Source organism: Diuraphis noxia, unplaced genomic scaffold, assembly GCF_037042655.1.
Source record: "Diuraphis noxia isolate RWA-SAM2 unplaced genomic scaffold, SU_Dnox_SAM2 contig0004, whole genome shotgun sequence".
In the NCBI taxonomy this organism is placed as follows: Eukaryota; Metazoa; Arthropoda; class Insecta; order Hemiptera; family Aphididae; genus Diuraphis; species Diuraphis noxia.
In genome coordinates, this window is record NW_028301714.1 from 64877877 (window position 1) to 64896076 (window position 18200).

At 30.4% G+C, this 18200-nt stretch overlaps 1 protein-coding gene and 1 long non-coding RNA gene across 3 annotated transcripts; one reads left to right on the forward strand and one right to left on the reverse strand.

Annotated features, from left to right (window-relative positions):
* Positions 1–6771: 6771 nt before the first annotated feature.
* Positions 6772–13692, reverse strand: Mf (myofilin). Its single transcript, XM_015521456.2, has 5 exons — positions 13542–13692; positions 11641–11892; positions 9061–9243; positions 7446–7691; positions 6772–7209 (listed from the first exon to the last, which is right to left on the reverse strand). Exons 1-5 carry the CDS (start codon positions 13630–13632, stop codon positions 7190–7192), a joined length of 792 nt encoding a protein of 263 aa, XP_015376942.1. The 5' UTR covers positions 13633–13692; the 3' UTR covers positions 6772–7189.
* LOC149056358 (uncharacterized) lies at positions 8639–17069 on the forward strand. 2 transcript variants are annotated; one of them, XR_016191327.1, is made up of 4 exons: positions 8639–8893; positions 8969–10140; positions 15493–15601; positions 15686–17069. It is a non-coding gene; the product is annotated as an uncharacterized LOC149056358 (long non-coding RNA). The 2 variants fall into 2 exon arrangements; XR_016191328.1 differs by having other exon boundaries at positions 8683–8893; positions 8969–15818; positions 16202–16879.
* The last annotated feature ends 1131 nt before the right edge of the window (positions 17070–18200 follow it).

Sequence of the window (18200 nt, forward strand, 5' to 3'; positions counted from 1 at the left end):
AATAATATTGTTTTTAGATTCTCATTATGAGAAATCAGGAGTATGAACCACAACCGGAGTGTAGCCGAAATGCCTATGCCAATGCCGTGTTATTGTGGTCTACATAATGGTATTATTATAGTTTTATTTCGTTTAAAGAATAATTATAAGATCAATATATTGCTAATAATATATTATGTATTTTAATAATGCTTCAAACAATTTTACTACCTCTAGTTGTCTGAGAGCTACAACTTTGCTATCTATTTCCCAACTTTCATCAATCGAATAACATTAATGTTAAATCATAATTTAATGAATATTGGATTATAGTTATTGTAACACTTACATTCTATATAATATATATTATATTATAATAAAAATTGATTCTTTAAAATCATAAAAATTACACCAAATACTTGATTTAAAAATACTCCAGGCGATAGTACTCATATTATTTTAAGTTTTCCATAAGATTCTGAGTGGAGTAATTTTATACAAATCAATGGTCATATTATTATATAGTTACTTAGATATAGTAAGGCGTAGTGTATCAATGAATATTTCATATCTAAAGTTGGTTTCGTCTACTACTTCGCAAGTTATGTGGTCTATAATCATTGGTTTTAAATGAAAATCTCATATTTTCGGTGGACCTAACACGAAGCGGACTATAATTGGTATAACAGCCACGGGTCAGACGACTATACCCACCATCACGTCGGAAACTGTTATTCTGACGTCTAAGCATCAGCACGTGTCAGGAGTCTGTTGATTATCATCCGAATTATCACCAATCGGTGACGGTACCGAGCGACTCGCACAGTTGTTGATATAACTGTCGTAAAGCGGTTGGTTGTACATGACGTACCTACTGTGCTACACTGATACGTTTAGTTTTTATTAAAATTAGAATTACTTGACATATACGTAGAACTTCATAATATATGTATGTATAGAATTATTTTAACTGCGTTATTCAATATTAACTCAAGTAAAACAGAATCTAACTACAGTGAAACTTCCATTCAACAAACTTCCACTAAACGCAATTTTCTATTTAACGAATTATTTTTGAGAACCATGACCTTTTTTGAGAATAATGCAGGATTTATATTTAACATATATCTCTATGTAACGAATTTTTTTTGTTTCACATGCGGCTTCATTAGAAGGAAGTTTCACTGAACAACTACACATTTAATATAACTTCGACCTTCTGTCACATTTCAATATTGGTGCCAAAATATCACTCCACGCGATATCTGTATCGCGATAAGTCTTATGCTTGCAGCTATTATTTCAAGTCGAAGAAATTATATAATTAATCGAAAACATTACTTTACTTTACTTCAATTTAAACACAATGTAAAAATAAAAGTTAAAAAAGTTAAAAACTCATTAGATACTTTTAATAAAACAATTCACTGCCGTAATATTAAAATATAAATAAACTAATTCTATTTGTTTTAACATGTACACAGTGTACAGTATGTACTCTTCGTCAACAATTAACAATATATTAACCAACTATAATAATAATATAATAATATAATAATATAATATTATAATATAATATAATATAATATAAATAATAATATACTACTACTAAGAATAATAATAATATTTATGGCCAGCACAATATTCATGGCCTTAATATACTTACTAATAATATACTTTGTTTATTTCGGTACTAGCCAACACAATATAATATTAATTTTATGTTTTATTATATGATATAGAGTTTATAGTTTTAATCAATAGCTAATAATATTGAAATAACTGATACATAAAATTGAAAATTAATTTTTGATTGAAATTGTTAGAGTTATATTATCTAAGGTATTAAAAAAATAAGGATAAAATTGTTAATACGACGAAAACCCGTTCTAAAATTAAAAATAATATTTACTACCTAGTGAAGGATTTATCAATATAATTCCCCAATCATAGATTCCACATAAATGATCAACATTCCTTTAGCAATAACAAAACCTCTCTGGTTGGCTAAATTATTTAAAACTCAACATGGTTTTAAATATAGGTGATTGGGCTAATTCAAGTGGAGACTTTATGAAGAAAAATTATGGTTCAACTGGAGTAAATGTCATTACTACTTAATTGATGTTATTGCGATATAAATAACTACTAAGTTTATCACTTGGTTACATGCACAATATACAAAACTCTAAGTTCTTATTTAAATAATTAAAAAATCTTTTCACTCTTAAATGGCAAGATATTATTTTAAATTTCGAGCGTAGTGTTGAATGTATTGAATTTTACAATTATGTGTTTTATTGTGTTATCTGCTTATACGAAAAATAACAGGAAAATTGTTTTTTAACTTCGATAATAGTTTCTGATGACAAATCGGATTTGGTACTTTGAGAAATCTAAAATGAAAATGTATAGTAGCTATATAATTTCTTAATAATCAGAGAAAAAACAAAATTTAAGAAAAGCTATAATTTTATACAAAAGCCAATTTTTGATATGTTTTTTTGGTGTAAGGTTAAAATGTATTATAGACCTCAAGGCTCAAATTGAATTAATTGAAACCCAAATTCAACACAGTATTAGCTATGAATAGCTAGGTATTTTTTATTTTGATATATTGGAATTTTTTAGAAATTTATTTGACACCATTTTTTTTTTACTGTAGAATATATTTATTACGCACTCTGTCGGCTTAAACAGCGAACGTTTAATGCGGTATTTGTCCAGGCGTTGCGTTTGCACCAAAAATTATGGTAACAGTTAAGTAAATAATATTTGATACCACATCACATGAACCTTGTACTACAATAAATAGCAGTGTTTTCGTAAAAAAATAATGTAGTATATACTCATTTATTATACACTAATAGCTACTTAAATAATGTGAATTTGTCATGAACATTTCTGTTTTATAAATGCAAAACTAAACATATTCAACCCATCAACAATCCAAGAACAATTATTTTGCAATGCTTCTGTGGAGTAAATTTACAAATGCATAAAACATCATTTTTTTAGTTTAATTCATCAAGTCTTCTAGCATGCAAGGTCCATCGATCATATCGATGGGTGTGATATCATCATCTGTGTCGCTCCACAATTGCAAGAGACATTCTCGTCATTGAGGTATTCCTGTTTAAACATGTTTTACTTAGACCTTCCAACTGCCACACCATTGAATAACTTAAATATGTATAGCTATAGTATTATTGCAGGTACCATATTGACTTTCGTTGAAGATAATCGTTGGATGTGAAAAAATAACCATGAAAACAAAATCCAAATACAATATTAAAAGGTTGACGACCCATGGTGAGAGGGGAATGCGTTCCTAGCATTCTGCGCTTGTTAAATGAAGAAAAATGCTATGAAAAATTAAAGCGGACTCGGTTTATTCGTATCCCCCATAATTAATATTTTTTCTCAGTAAGATGAAAAAAATTATATACATTTTGTGAGAATGTGACACGTATGTTACATGTCATATTTTTTGACTTTCCGTTAGGTAGCGTGCTAATCAATGCAGTAGCGATAGTACCTAACCTAACATAGACGAGTAGGTGTTTAAGCTAAAATCCGAAGCGTAAGTTTTTCTACCTTTAACAAAAAAAAGAAAAAGAAAAATAGTTCAAATATAATTTTTTACGAGATTTTTCAAATGTTTACAAAAATCTTCCATGGAGATTATTATACATAATATAATATTACTCATCTACCATAAAATTAATCGACTTAAGTAATTTAATAGTAAATAATAATATGATACATTTACGGCTTATGATATATTTACCATTTCTAATTTACAATAACTCATTATTTATATTGCGATATAGACAATAGTTATTTTTAACTACCCGATAATTTACTGTTACCGATTATATCGAATACCTAGTCAAAATACATAATATTATCGGTTAGAAATTAATATGAGAGTGCGCGATAATTCACGGATCATTTTTGACGAATCAGCAGCAGCATTTATGCCTGGCCAAACCAATGCCGATAGAGTTTTAATTCTAACTAGAAACCCTATGGAAATTAGCAGTAAGTGGTTTATCAGAAGAATTTTTTATTTATTTGTTCATTTAAATATATCGCATATGCATGGTGAATAGTACTGAATAGGGGTAACAATTAAATTCCGAGGCAAATGCGAGATTATTTGAACAAAATGCTCACCAACCGTCCGAAATTGATGTTTGTAGTACTTTCTCTCTCCTATAAATCTAAATAATATTCCATCATTATCCGTAAGTATAATATCTTGATTTTGAAATAATTACAATTGATTCCTTAACAAAATTTAGTCTTTGTAATTTCTACGACTCAATTTTTACGAATAATGATTAACGCATTACCTATAGGTCTTGGTTATTTAATATAATCATCTTATAGGATCTCCCAAAGTTGATCAGTAAGCATTGTACAAACTGTACGTTCTTAGGTGGCGATTTAACGTCAGAAAATTGTTTTTCTAAAAAAACCTTTATTTGATATATTTTTTTTTAATTTTATGATTTAAAAATATTTAAAATTTTTAAAATTTACAAAATATAGAACAGGCTATAAATACATGTTCCTATATTTCTACAGCATCGAAATATGAGCTCAATAACCTTGACATTTTCTATTTACCTATTAAATATGCAGTAGGTACTATGTTACATTATATTAAATTGGGCATATTTGAAAATGTTTTCAAATCAGACCGATAAATAATATATCATTTCTGCACTCGCGAGTAGACTGAATTTAAAATGTTTGGCTTAATAAAATAAAATTGTGTGTAAGTCTATTAGAAAAACATGGAGTATATTAATATGTATATCCTGTAAATTTATAGGAGCCCTGATTGGTGTTAAAAGAAAAGTATTACAGTTACGGTTACTTTCTATCTGGCTCAATGAAATCGGTAACCTCTATCCCTTATTGTAGCTTTGTACGCGAAAAAACTATACCGGTCAGGTTACAACCGATGTGGATATCAATTATGTTATAGTCAGACTGGAAAGAGTAATTATTTAATATAATTTTAGACACCATAAATAATATTGATTTTAAAAATGTGTTTATTTTTTTTATAGTAATGGAAAATAACAGCGTATCATACATTCTCTTATAAAAAAGATATTGTTCATGACACAATATTGGTATCAAAACATCACTTCAAAAACAGGTGTGGTACAAATTCAAATACCAAATAATTTGATAGTACTTGATTTTAAAAATTGCAAAGTTAGTAAAGTAAATAATTGAATTATAATATTTTTTTCTGTTTAAGGTCTAGCCTCTTGGACATGGAAATGTTTCTATTGACGTAATGTTGAGTATTATTCCATATTTCCATTGATAACAGCTTATGACGCTCATCAAGATAATTAATCTTTTCAACTAGGTAGCAATTCAAAAGTATTATCTCTATAAACCAATTCCATCAAATTCTTTTCCATTTGTAAATTGAGTTGATTCCGGTTTCTGTATATGCTCAACTAGTAGTTCCGAGTAATCTATAGTATATAGTAGCCTGTATCATATAGTCCATCTTTAAATAGACTAATAATGAGCGATTTCCTAACGAAGCAGTTTTGACACCAGGTTACCAATGCCAATTATTTCGATTTATACTCCCATTTATAACCAATCATCGATACTTAAGGATGGCAGATTCGCTGGTGTCCTGCGTCGTATGTGAAGAACCCATAAAGTGATGATGTAATAATTTACGATTTTATTAAGTGAAATTGAAATTTTTTTGGTGATATTTCATACATCTTAGGATTAATTATAGAAAAAAATATCTTATAATGTATTCGTAAAAGATAATTTAGTAGTAAGTACCTACTATAGTACTATCTACCGTATTATTTACCTGACCGTAATTTTGAAAGTTGTCTAATTTTAGAATATTCATGCACACTTTTTTTGTGGTAGTTGATGTTTTATTGAATTATAAAAATGCTCGATATACCTATCAAATTGTTATATATTTATTAAAATATTTTTTCTATTATCGTGTTAAGTTGTAACAGTTGTATCATTGATATTATTTTTACATTCACTAAAAATGTATTTAATCAGATACATATTAATTCACATAATATGAGTAATAGAAAATACTAAAAAATAAAAATATTTTTACAATTTGTAATATTAACAAAAAGTAATTTGTAATCTAGTTCATGGATTAAATAAGAGAAAAATAGAAGGAAGTCAAAACAGTTTTGTTTTAAAGCTTCTACAAATCATCTACAGTCTACACATGTGTGCCTAAATGTATTTATATGTTGAAACACTCTCGAATCTACAATACCTCCATAGATACTTTTAAAGAAATCGAGACTGTTTCTGACTACTCTGGATTCCACCAACCACTGAGATAATTCAGTACCAATACCAATCTATATCGCCGTGTTAGGTTCTGCCGTCGTGGTATTCATCCACTGCATACTTCATAATTAATTGGAAATAAAATATTATTAAAATGACGTGGTCTAATATTAATCACACAACTACTATAATATGATCTCGATATGTACTCATTGAGTTGTATATTTGAAAGTATAGTATAGTATTGTATTATTTCGTTTTATCTCGTATATAATGTTATATTTTAAATAAACGAGTGTTTGTACTGCACAGTTGTTGTAGAGAAAGATGAAACATTTATACGCTTTGTGAAATTTTAGCCAACAAATTAATTATAGACTATATGAGAATGTATACGACTTGAATAATGATTACATTTTGGAGCCACAATTGTACAATTGCATTAAAATAATATGTGATTGATAGTTTAAATCAATGTAAAATGGTTTATTTTTAAACGCATATGAGGTAATTAACATGTCAATAATTTGTACAATGTTAACATGATTTTATAATTATATAATATGCGTGGTATGTATATTATTGAGTAATGATTAAAACGCTAAAAACAGACTTCCGGATTCTGTTTATTAAAGCGCAGTTTGTGTGTCAATACATTTAATAAATAATGTAAATGATGCAATTGATGGATCGAAGTGTTTCGAAGTGATGTATATAAAAATAAATTATTACATTTCCGGACTGTTGAGCTTCTTGCGATAATTGCGTTATTTGCTTGGCGTATTATGTTCGAACTTGAATTGTAGATGGAGACGATGATGACTCATGGTAATAGAGTTTGTATTTTTTGAGACTTTTTGTATGTTTTATTATGTTTTCGTTTTTAATAATAGTAGCTTGGAGCTGAAAAATAAACACAGAAAGACAATTATAGAGACATTTCTGCACTTTTTTTAATTATAATTAATAATATGGAACTGTGTAGATGCACTGCTCGATGCATTAATGTGTTTAATTGATATTTGATAGTAGTAACATGGGGAAAATAAGTGAAATATTGGTTAGTGGGTTAGTCTCTATAAAGTGGGCAATAAACTGTTGGTTATACTATATAATATTATGCTATCAATAATACTCACTGAACGGCCTGATGGGATGATGTCCCCACAAGTAAGTCCTCTTCACCGGTGACAAGTAACTGTTTCTCAGATAAGATTTTGCGGGTGGCCTGTACGATGAACTTACTGGAGTGAACGGTTTCAGGTGTGGGTATTCCCACCACCATGGATCCCGGACGTATCTGGACCTGGGTGTGTATACGCTGGGCTCAAACAACTCGGACAGTGGTCGTCTCTTAACGCCGCCGGTCGAGTAAATAGGTAAACCTGTTGTACAACAATAGTAACATTAAAAAATACATATTGTCATATAATACAGATTACAGGGTCACAGTTTCACGAGTCAAACGTAACAATTAAATTTGTGCTTGGGACTTTTCGTGCAATCGACAGTCACTCGTACAAAGCAATGGAAAGTGGCCATGAACGTACCTCAAATATAATAAATATAATACTTTTAGATGGTATCAAGTCATTACAAACCAATATTTATGAAAAAATAATATTTTACATTTTTCTAATAAATTGTTCATCATAATCATTTTTAATTGTTTTACTTTCTTAATGAAAATATCTATTTTTAATTTCTTATACTTCATAGAAGAACATTTTTCAGAGCAATTTTTTGTAGAAAAATTTAATACTGAGTGAGTACCTTTTGAGTTATAACATAAAGATATCAGTATTTTAAGTTGAACTGTGTCACATAGAAAGGTATTCACATATCACATAGTTGATCCACTCATAAACGACGAAAATTGTCGAAAATTTAATTTGTTGTAAAAAATTTGAATTATAAAAGAAAATCATTTTCTAAAACGTTAATAGTTTTTTAAATAATGAGTGTCTTACATTAAATGATTCAGCTGGTTTATTTATTCGAACAACGGACGACAAATGCATAATAAACGGTTGTACATTGTAACGATGTATAGTTTTTTTTTTTTTTTTTTTTTTTTGACAGGCATTAGCAATGTTTTTTCATACAAAAACGCTCATTATGTTCAAAACGCGTTTCCTCGTCGTTAATATATAATTGACTATACGCTTTTAATAGCCGAACAATATAATATGCGTTAAAGTCAGTTAAATAAACTGCGTGTTTTATTGTAATGAATATCTCATTAAGTCCTTTTATTGCTGTTTAAAATAAAATTATGTTTTCACCAACACTATAGAAAGCGAAATATCTATGATCTTATTTCACTTGTACCTATGATGTGTCCGGACAATTTCGTGATAATATTATTTTGAACAGAGATTCAACGTGAAAATAAATGTTCAGTTTTTACGTTCCGCTAGTAATCTATTGCAGGTTTAAAATGTACGTTTGTGTTTTCAAAATTTAAATTTTTTCACCGTCAAAAGTGTTTGAAGAAATTTCAGCGATCGTGATTTTTACCATTTTTTTGGCTCAAACACGTGTTTCTAACGCAACGATTTAATATTTTTAATATCACCTCTGAGCCGTAAATCTGACTTTTTTTTTGAACCCGATGCGATATCATTAATGTGTACTTAATACATATTGTATTATATTACAGGTACCACTCAATATAATATTAAGCTCAGTACTTGTAGTATGACTACAGATTATATATTTATATATATATATGACTGTTTTGGATAACGTTACCTGAGAAGTTGTAACCTCTGACGGGCGGCAGGGATGTTGCTCGTCTCTCCGGAAGCGGTAAGGGTTTCTTTGGTTCGTAGTACGCCGGATGGTCTCCGGGAAATATTTTGTTCAGTTCGGCCATGCGATCCAAATGATCCGTCCAGTCTTGTAGCGCTTTGTACGGTTCGCTGTGATAGTGATCTGAACACGCATATAATAAGCCCACTTTATTATCATTTATCGCACTGGTTGGCACGTATATAGGAAGGTTGTTCAGAATGCGTTATAATATGCAGGGAGATGGTATATAGGTTGTTGGCCACTGATAGCGGTGCGCAAAAGACATCATTAAAATGCGTATTATCGACGGATATTGGATGGGAAGTAAAATTGTTACGTCAGTCACGTAACCCGGGAGGTGAGGGGGGACTGCAACCTATCCCGAAATTTCAGAACAACTCAACAATTATTTGTAGGTGTTTTGTGAAAGTATTAAACGTAAGACGTACATTTAAATTGTAATCTGTATGAATAAGGTTGCTACAAAACTGTGAAATTGTATGCACCCTAAATAATGTTGAACGTGTCTAAGTTTTGAGGGTTCCTTAGTGAGCATCTCCACATAGGCGGAAATCTATTGAAATTTCTACTAGACCATTTCTTCTCAACTTTTTTTTTTATAGGACACCCTAAATTTAATGTAAAACTGTCAAGGCTAACAGTAATTTAACATTAGAGTTTATCGACAATGATTAATCATATGGTCGGTTATAATATAACTAAATAATCGAAAATATTTTAAATGAAATAAGTATTTCGAGGCCCCCCAGTTATATAGTCACGGTCTCCGGGTTGAGAAGCACTGTACGTTAGGATTAAGATTTTTTATTTTATTTATAACATCAATGGTTTAGGTATCGATGGAGCCAAGCATCTCCCGATTGCTATCCTCTCTCCTAGCCATAGGTAACAACGATTTTATCAGCGGCACTCCAAAACGAAATCCTGGACACGTCACACGCAGTGTTATGTTATAGAATACTATTCGTCCATTAGAGAGGAGAGTAAGAGAGTGTCTCCTACTAAGGTGATATTGTTGTAAGTATATAATTATTTTTATAATATAATATTTTATATACTTACCGATCACCGCGTTATTAGACGTCCTCCCGTTAGCGATATTGATTTGTTAAATTATAATATATGTGTATATTCACTCGCATCGATTAAGCTTAAAATGGTTCGTAGTTAATAAATACACGGTGTGAAAGCTTCTGTGGGTTTAGATTGCGTGTTTAGATGACAAAAATAAATTACCATTCAATCAATTATTAAGTTAGATCTCGTTATTACTTTCGGTGAACCCAAGCGGTAGCGGGCCTAAATAAGCTTTAGTAAAATCATTGTTTGAATATTATATAATAGTAAAATATTAACATAATAATAATTATTATTATATTGACACATAATATGATGATTTTTTCTGCACGAATTTTTTATTTGCATCATCGAATCATGTCTTATTAGACGTAAGCACCCCACTGCACGTTGGGCAGGTACTTGGTGCCGTTTTATTTCTTATCCATGCGTGACGGGTTTTCAAAAATATAGCGAAACAAAATATTTAAATAGTAAGTAATTATATTTCAAAAAAATAATTAAATCATATAAACAAAAAATTATAATAAAGGCATCAACAACAATATTGTATACATAATACAAAACAGAGTTCGGTAACAGTATTATACTTTTGGAGTATAAAATAATATATAGTTTATCTATATATATATACGCTACAATATTTATTTCTGATAACACCTATACGTCTGTCTAAGCGATATCTAAATAATTATAATAATTAATAAATTTATACAAAAACGGTAAATTTACCGTAATTGTAATGAAAAAAAAAAAACAACAAAAACAACAAAAATTGCCTTTTCGTATAAAGATGTATAATATATGATAATATAATATAATAATGATTGTCTCAGTGCCGAGCATTCAACGGACGTTTTGAAATAGAATTCGTAACGTGTACGGAATTTTATGTCATTATTGAATGGCGATCTCGGTCATCGTTCTATTATAGTTATACCGATCTATAGGTCGGATATTGATGTGAAACGGACGAAAAAAATGTGAAAAAAAAACCGCAACAGCCGAACGCGATACGTGCCAAAGTAGGGGTATACACATATAGAAATTTCGCGATAACAAAAATAACAATAAACAAAATATAAACATAATATTATAATATATTAGTATATACTTGCTTTGGCAACGAGTGATGGCTCGGGAAGTCGATGATGTTTTTTCCGAAATCGTTTGTAGGAAGAAAAAAAAATGAATTGTGATCAACGTGTAGTACCCTACCTCTATCATACTTATTGTCATCACTATTATTACTATTATTATTATTATTGCTGTTGATTAGATTGTTGGTTGTGTACAGAGATTATATAACATAATATTATATAGCTTCTGCAGAAATAGTATTATTATTATTATTATTATAGCGGTACATATATTATTATAGTATTATTATATTATATAGCGGTGGTTTGCGTGTTCGGCGACGTCGTCATCAGTACGTACCGTATGAAGGGTAGCGGTCGGAGTGGTAGTTGTGCGGGTAAATGTTCCTGGGCGATATGCCGTATGTGTCTCTGGAGATTGGCAGGTAACGGTACCCGGGTGTGTTGATTCTGTCGGACGGGTGCTTTGGGTCGTCGTAGATGGACTTGTAGCTGGGCCATGTCGGGTAGTCGGCGCTCAAGATTGGCCTGAACACTCCCCTGCCGGGGGTGTGGTAGTGTGTGATTTCCGGTGCCCTCATGTCGTCGGATCCTGTTCGCGGACGGGAACAAAAACGGAAACGATATGGTTAGAACGCAGCAATAGGATTATCGATATTGATTAGGTATTACATCCATCGTTTATTGTTTTTTTTATACTTAGATGATCGGCAATAGTACCAGATTTTTTTTTTATTTCGTCGGCTGTTATTATGCTATTGTTTTAACTATGATTCGTGTACGTTTTTGTTTGGTAAATATTGAGTTCAGGAGTGATCCGGATACCCACTGATAAAAATCAGTAAGTGGTAAAATCGATAAGGTGTTTTAAATGGCGGTTGTAAATTCGATCCGGTTTTTTATCAGGTAAAAATTGATAGACCTGTTAACTCGGCTCGAATAAAAATAATATTCTCAAATATTTTTGAACCTAATTAATAATTATCTTAGAATATTTATGAGATGCATTCATCATTACTGAAAGGACTCTACGGGGCGGTGATTAAATTCGTGTAAATAAAGTGTACAAATTCGTTATAGCAGAATTAAATTACATGAAAGCATACACGTTATATACGTTACTTATAATTATTTTCAGATGAAATTATGTTTGCTACAATTTATCAGTGAAAATTATCTCATCAAATTTACGATCGACCTTTTTTATTATCTGAAATTTCCGGGCCGAGTTCACAATAAAAAAAAGGAAATCGTGGGTTAATTTTACATTTGTTCGTTTTATAACTACCTTTACTGGGGAAATCGGATGCAATAGGTGTCATATGTTTACCGTATATAGTTAAGGCTGAAACACGATTGCCATTTGAATATAACACGCGCTTACATCCAAAGGGCTAGCGATTTGCATTTATTGTTATACTATCGAAACATTCGAAACATTATTGAAAATCTTTTATAGTGCAATAAATACCCATTAGTGTATGTTAAGTTGCCTATTAGAAGAACGTTTAGGGGAAAATTATTCGAATCAAAAACGTGGTTATTTGATCATTCGTCTCGGAATGTTTTGTTTATAAAATAATTTCCCGGCGAGCGACACTATACTATACAATAGATATAAATAGATTTTATTGAGCATTTCGGTTTCAGGGAGTCGATTCGATTATTGTAATAAAAATTGAATTATTACTTAATGTACCATAGCGAACATTTGGCTCGAGTCGTTTTACCTGCATACAGTTATAATTTGTTCGAATCGTGTTTGTATTAATATTATAAAATAAATTAAAAATAATAACAAGAAGACATGAAATATGTATTAGCCTAGTTTTATTCGAATGGACGTGGTAAAATATTTTAACGATCTCGAGAATCTATTTTAAAATTAAAAAAAAAAATGTTCCAATTAAAAAAGACGCCTACGAGTTGTTGTGACAACGTGAAAACGATTTTGTCTTTACTGCAACGTGCTCAATATAGGTATTAGTTTAGCCGAGTCATCCAAGTTTCTACTGATAATAAATTTAACTGTCTGTCGTCGCTTGTTTTTAACTGTCGGTCAGAACATAACGACCAACAGAAATAACTCGCGTATTACACGTCATATCGCATAAAACGCGTATACGATATGAAAGACTCTCGAAAGCAGAAGTTTTTTTTTTCTAGTCATATTTTAATAATGAAAATAATAACATGTACCTACGATGGACTACTAACCATAGTATTATAGATTACACATACCTTTTAATGCTCTGACGTAAGATTGCCAGAATTTGGCTTTTCTTTGGATGGGTTCGTTCCTGCCGATCATGTCAAGGTGCTGTTTCAACATTTTCGCGTTATTGTGGTTGACTTACGGCTGTGGTGTAATGAATTAACAACGAGAGATTTCCTGTAAACAGAAGAAAAAAAGACATGCCGTTACGTTTAGATGTATACATGTGGACACACGCATATGTAGGTAAGTGTTGTGAGTTTGTGACCCTCTTCAATCTGGAGGATGTGACGAGGGTTAGCCATCGTGTGACCGACACACAATTACATTGAAACAGGAGTATGGCGAGCAGTCGATTTACAGTTTAAAACGAATTAAGCGGGGTTTGAACGGTCAATTGTGGAAACACTTTGTCTACAACTACTGTACACTTCTTTGGATGACATTTAGAAAACGCATTAAGAAGTCAGTTTGAGTGTTCAATATAGTGCTATCGTATTTTATACCGGGTTTATATTGGAGTTTATAAAATCCAAAGTATTAAAAAAAATAATAATAAAATGTTAACATAAAATCGAAACAAGTTTTCACTGTTAGCGCTCCATAATAGTAAACCGTTATAGATTTGATAGTAATTATTTTTTAATAATATAGAACATAATAAATGACGATGATCATGAAAATACGAGGAAAAGTACTGTTGAATCAATCAGTTTTATCACAAAACGCTTTGAAGTTATCATTCTAGTCATGAAAGAGCGGTCACTATAATACTTCGAATACAGGATATAAAGTTTAATTTGAAATTAATAAAAATTAATAATTTTTTAATTAAAAAACAAAAATCCTTCAGATTATTTATAAATGTCGAAACAATTCGATCGGGGTCCAGTAGCGTATTAAAAAAATGTTATTGTAATTATTATTTTTTATCGGTAAATTAAATTAGTCGGGTGTTAATTCATTATTATTGTTAGTTGAGTAAACTATTGAGGCGTTTTACATAAAAGTCGATTGAAAATAAAACGGTAATGATTAATCTGCAATATACGAATTTGTTTGGATATCGAGAGATGATGCAAAATATTATGAATGATAAGAAAAATAATTTCGTTTCAAATGTTAAGTCGGTTACCTGTTGTGAGTGAGTCAGACACTTTGTACCACACCAGTCCGGCACGAAAGTCTCAAGTATACTGAAGATTCCTATTCAAACGATACCATCATCGGCATTTCCCGAACTACGCACGTATTATTGTTTTGGCCGAACAGTATTTATAAATTAGTGTTCGTTATGATAAATATTGCGAGCGATTGGAGGGAGACACGTAACTCAAGTGCAGAATTGGCATCTGGAAACCGTTGGGGACTACACGACAGTTTCCCGTGGGCTTTTTTTGGCATACACCGCCCCAACCTGCTCTATTATTATACCATAATTTGCACGCATCTTTAAAAGTGACGTCTGTTTATTGGCCATTTGACCTTGATGTATTTTGCTCTATTATTATTATTATTATTATTATTATGATTATTTTGATTTCTTTTCTGGTTGTTATTCGCTTTCCCGCGAATCCCAAGATCGTCAGATGTTTCGGACTGGAAGAAGGACTTTGTGTTTTTTATCCGAATATAAAAATATACCAATAATAATAATAAGAAGCTGTTTTTACTTAAGTAGTTGCTTTAGTATAATAATAATATTTTTATTATTTAAGTCATCAGTCGAGGTTCTATGATTTACAAACGCGTATATTTTAAAATATAATATTATAAATTCATCGACGGCAATTTTGGTATCAGAAAAATAAATAATCAAATCACTACCAATAATGCTATAGGATTATTATACCAGTTAACGTACAGAATGCAAATCTAATAATAATATTTCGATGACGACTTTTACCGTCTGGAAAAGCAATTCAATTTTATTTTTATTATTAGAACATCTTTTAAGATTATGCAATTACTCAACAGGATATTGACTGATGCATGCGTATATTCGAAGCCAAATGATGGTTTTTTGGACTTGTGTACAAATAGACGTCGGGCATTGGCACCGGGTCAAGTATTTTCCTTGAGAAAGGTTAGGCCAACAGCCCCGTGTTCAGCCGAGACCCATTTATATTATTTTGTCTAAGGACGGCTAACTAATGAGTTTTTTTTTTAGGGTTCTCGAGTATGTTTTCACAAAATCTGAAAGCGAAATTCTTCGTGTTTGACCATGAATGTTAAGGAGTGCGCCTCCATGACGCACACGTTGTATAAGTGAAAAACCTTCAATATAACTAATATATGTTTGGGTATTACCTATATTATTTATTTAAAATTTGATTTATAATAGTAATATTGTTACACGTACCGAAAATTTCACCCTGACGAAATCTATTGAGTCCTATCAATCATTAATTGTTATGTTTGAATTTGTAATAATAAATTGTTCACACGAATAGGTTTTAATCTATTATATTCATATTTAAAAATATTGTTAGGTACTATTTTATCATTTAAATAAATGATGATCAATTATTTTTACAATTTATTACTCTTTTGGGCGTTGTATTATTGTATTATTATTATTGAAAATAAAGAAAATTATATAAAACTAATTGTTACGTTGTTTTTTCGGATAAGATTTCTTACGGTTTATTGCATTATATCTTATTTTGCTAATGTTGTGTTTCAGGGATTTAGTTAAATCAACTTATCAAAAACGGATAATAGATTACAGTGATTTTTTCACCACAAGATTTAATGATATAGTAACACTCCCTGCACTGTGCACTCAAAACGATCAATATTATTGAAATATTATCATATAATTATCACACGACAATACTCTCGTTATTTTACATTTCGCGATCTTCAGTATTGTGCAAACTAGTAGACTTTAAAGATAGACATCCCGCAAAGCACTAATCTGCCGCCGTCGTATACCGACTATGGATGGTGGCCAAGACTTATAATAAACCAGAGGAATCCGGGCCAACCGCCGTTCGTTTGCACTTCGCTTATTTCGGACACACAATCAGACAGATCGAAAGCCCACTGACCGAAAAAGGGAAAACCCGAATTGTATTTTACTGTAAGACCGCCAACTAGGCTACGCGTGTATATGCGTATGGTAAATTAAAAGAAAATATTAATAATAATAAAAAAAAAAATTAAAAATTCCACGACTCTTATAGAGGTATAATAGTTGTTATGAGACTAATTCAAGCAACGAAACTTAAAATATTTTTTGACTAGACCAATCATAAAAGCGATAATCGAATTATATTGTACCATACTCGTAACGTTTCTTAGAACATTGTTTAAGTTATTATTTTTATTGTATTTTTTATCGTGTTCTTGTTTTATTGACGACTAATTAAATTGCTTAATATATTCAAGTATTTAAGTTTTATTTATTTATTGAGATTTAATTATTAATTATAGGTATGTGGATCATAAGCGTACCAATATATTTGTTCTTTTACTCCAAGTAATTATTGTAAGTTGTAATTATTTTTAACTAGGCTATGACTATAACGTCTTGTTCTAAATTATTATTTTAAACTTTTAAAGTTATATCATTATTTTATTACATTTGTATGTTTATATTAAATTTAACATCATCTTATTATAACGGTATTTAATATTGATAATTTTATGTTAAACAGTTTAATTCCTTCCATGACTAAATAAAAAAAAAAAAAAATAAAAAAAATGCTGATTGAGTAAAATTAATTGAAAACAATAACTGCTAACTAAAAGATAAAATTTAAGCTTAGACCGCTGTACAGTTAAATCTAGGTAACTAAAATCACAATGGGAATAAATATAATTTTTACTTATGTTTTGTATGGTTTTTGAGTTATAAACCTCTAAAATAAATCAAAAACACTTCAAAGTGCAAGAAAAAAGTAACTCTTGAGGTTCAAGCTATCGAGAATCGGCTGTATCATATGGTGTTATAAAATAATAATTAAATATAAATATAATTAAAAAAAATCATTGAAAACTGTTATGAATAATAAAAAAAAAAAATACTACGAAAATTAATTAATAATAATAATAATACGTATGGAAAGCGTTATGATAGGATGGGGATAAAATATATAAAACTTTTATTATAAATACTGTATTATTTACCTGATAACCGTCTTGTTGCTTGAGCCGGTCCCTTCGCGCCACTGAATTACAACGGATGGTACGTTTTTCGGTCGCCGTCATGGGGTCCCGCTCGAAATAGATAAAGCTCGGATCTGACGAAACGCGCCTCCTACTCGGCCCCCAAACAATACTCGAGCGCGTGTGTATGTATTAATATTGTTTAAAAAAAAACTAAATGGTCACTTTTTTTTTTTTTGGCTTATCATATAAGACGTTCATATTATAAGATGTTCATTTATGAAGTATCTCTATGACCCTGGGTTGACCATTAAAATTGCACACACATGCGGCCACTTGCAAAAGCATAGATCCGGACGTCAAAAAAAAAAAAAAAAAAAATAAGTGTATAAAAAATAAATAAATGTGTCCCCGACGAGACGTTCATACGTCGATCAAGCCAAATGTGGAGATCGAGACGGTTAAGAAAACATAATTGTATCTTTGTAAATATTGAAGAAAAAAAAAACCACTGACAATATTTCTTATTTTGTTACCTGACTAATTAATATATGTATTTTATTTTTATAAGT

Excerpts from the sequence above, each read along its gene's own strand:
- Mf (XM_015521456.2), bottom strand. The coding sequence starts at position 13,632 with ATGTTGAAACAGCACCTTGACATGATCGGCAGGAACGAACCCATCCAA. Across the intron at positions 9,244-11,640 it reads CGACCGCTACCCTTCATACG|ATCACTATCACAGCGAACCG; the intron begins GTACGTACTGAT and ends ATGCGTGTTCAG. Across the intron at positions 7,210-7,445 it reads TCATCCCATCAGGCCGTTCA|CTCCAAGCTACTATTATTAA; the intron begins GTGAGTATTATT and ends TTTATTTTTCAG.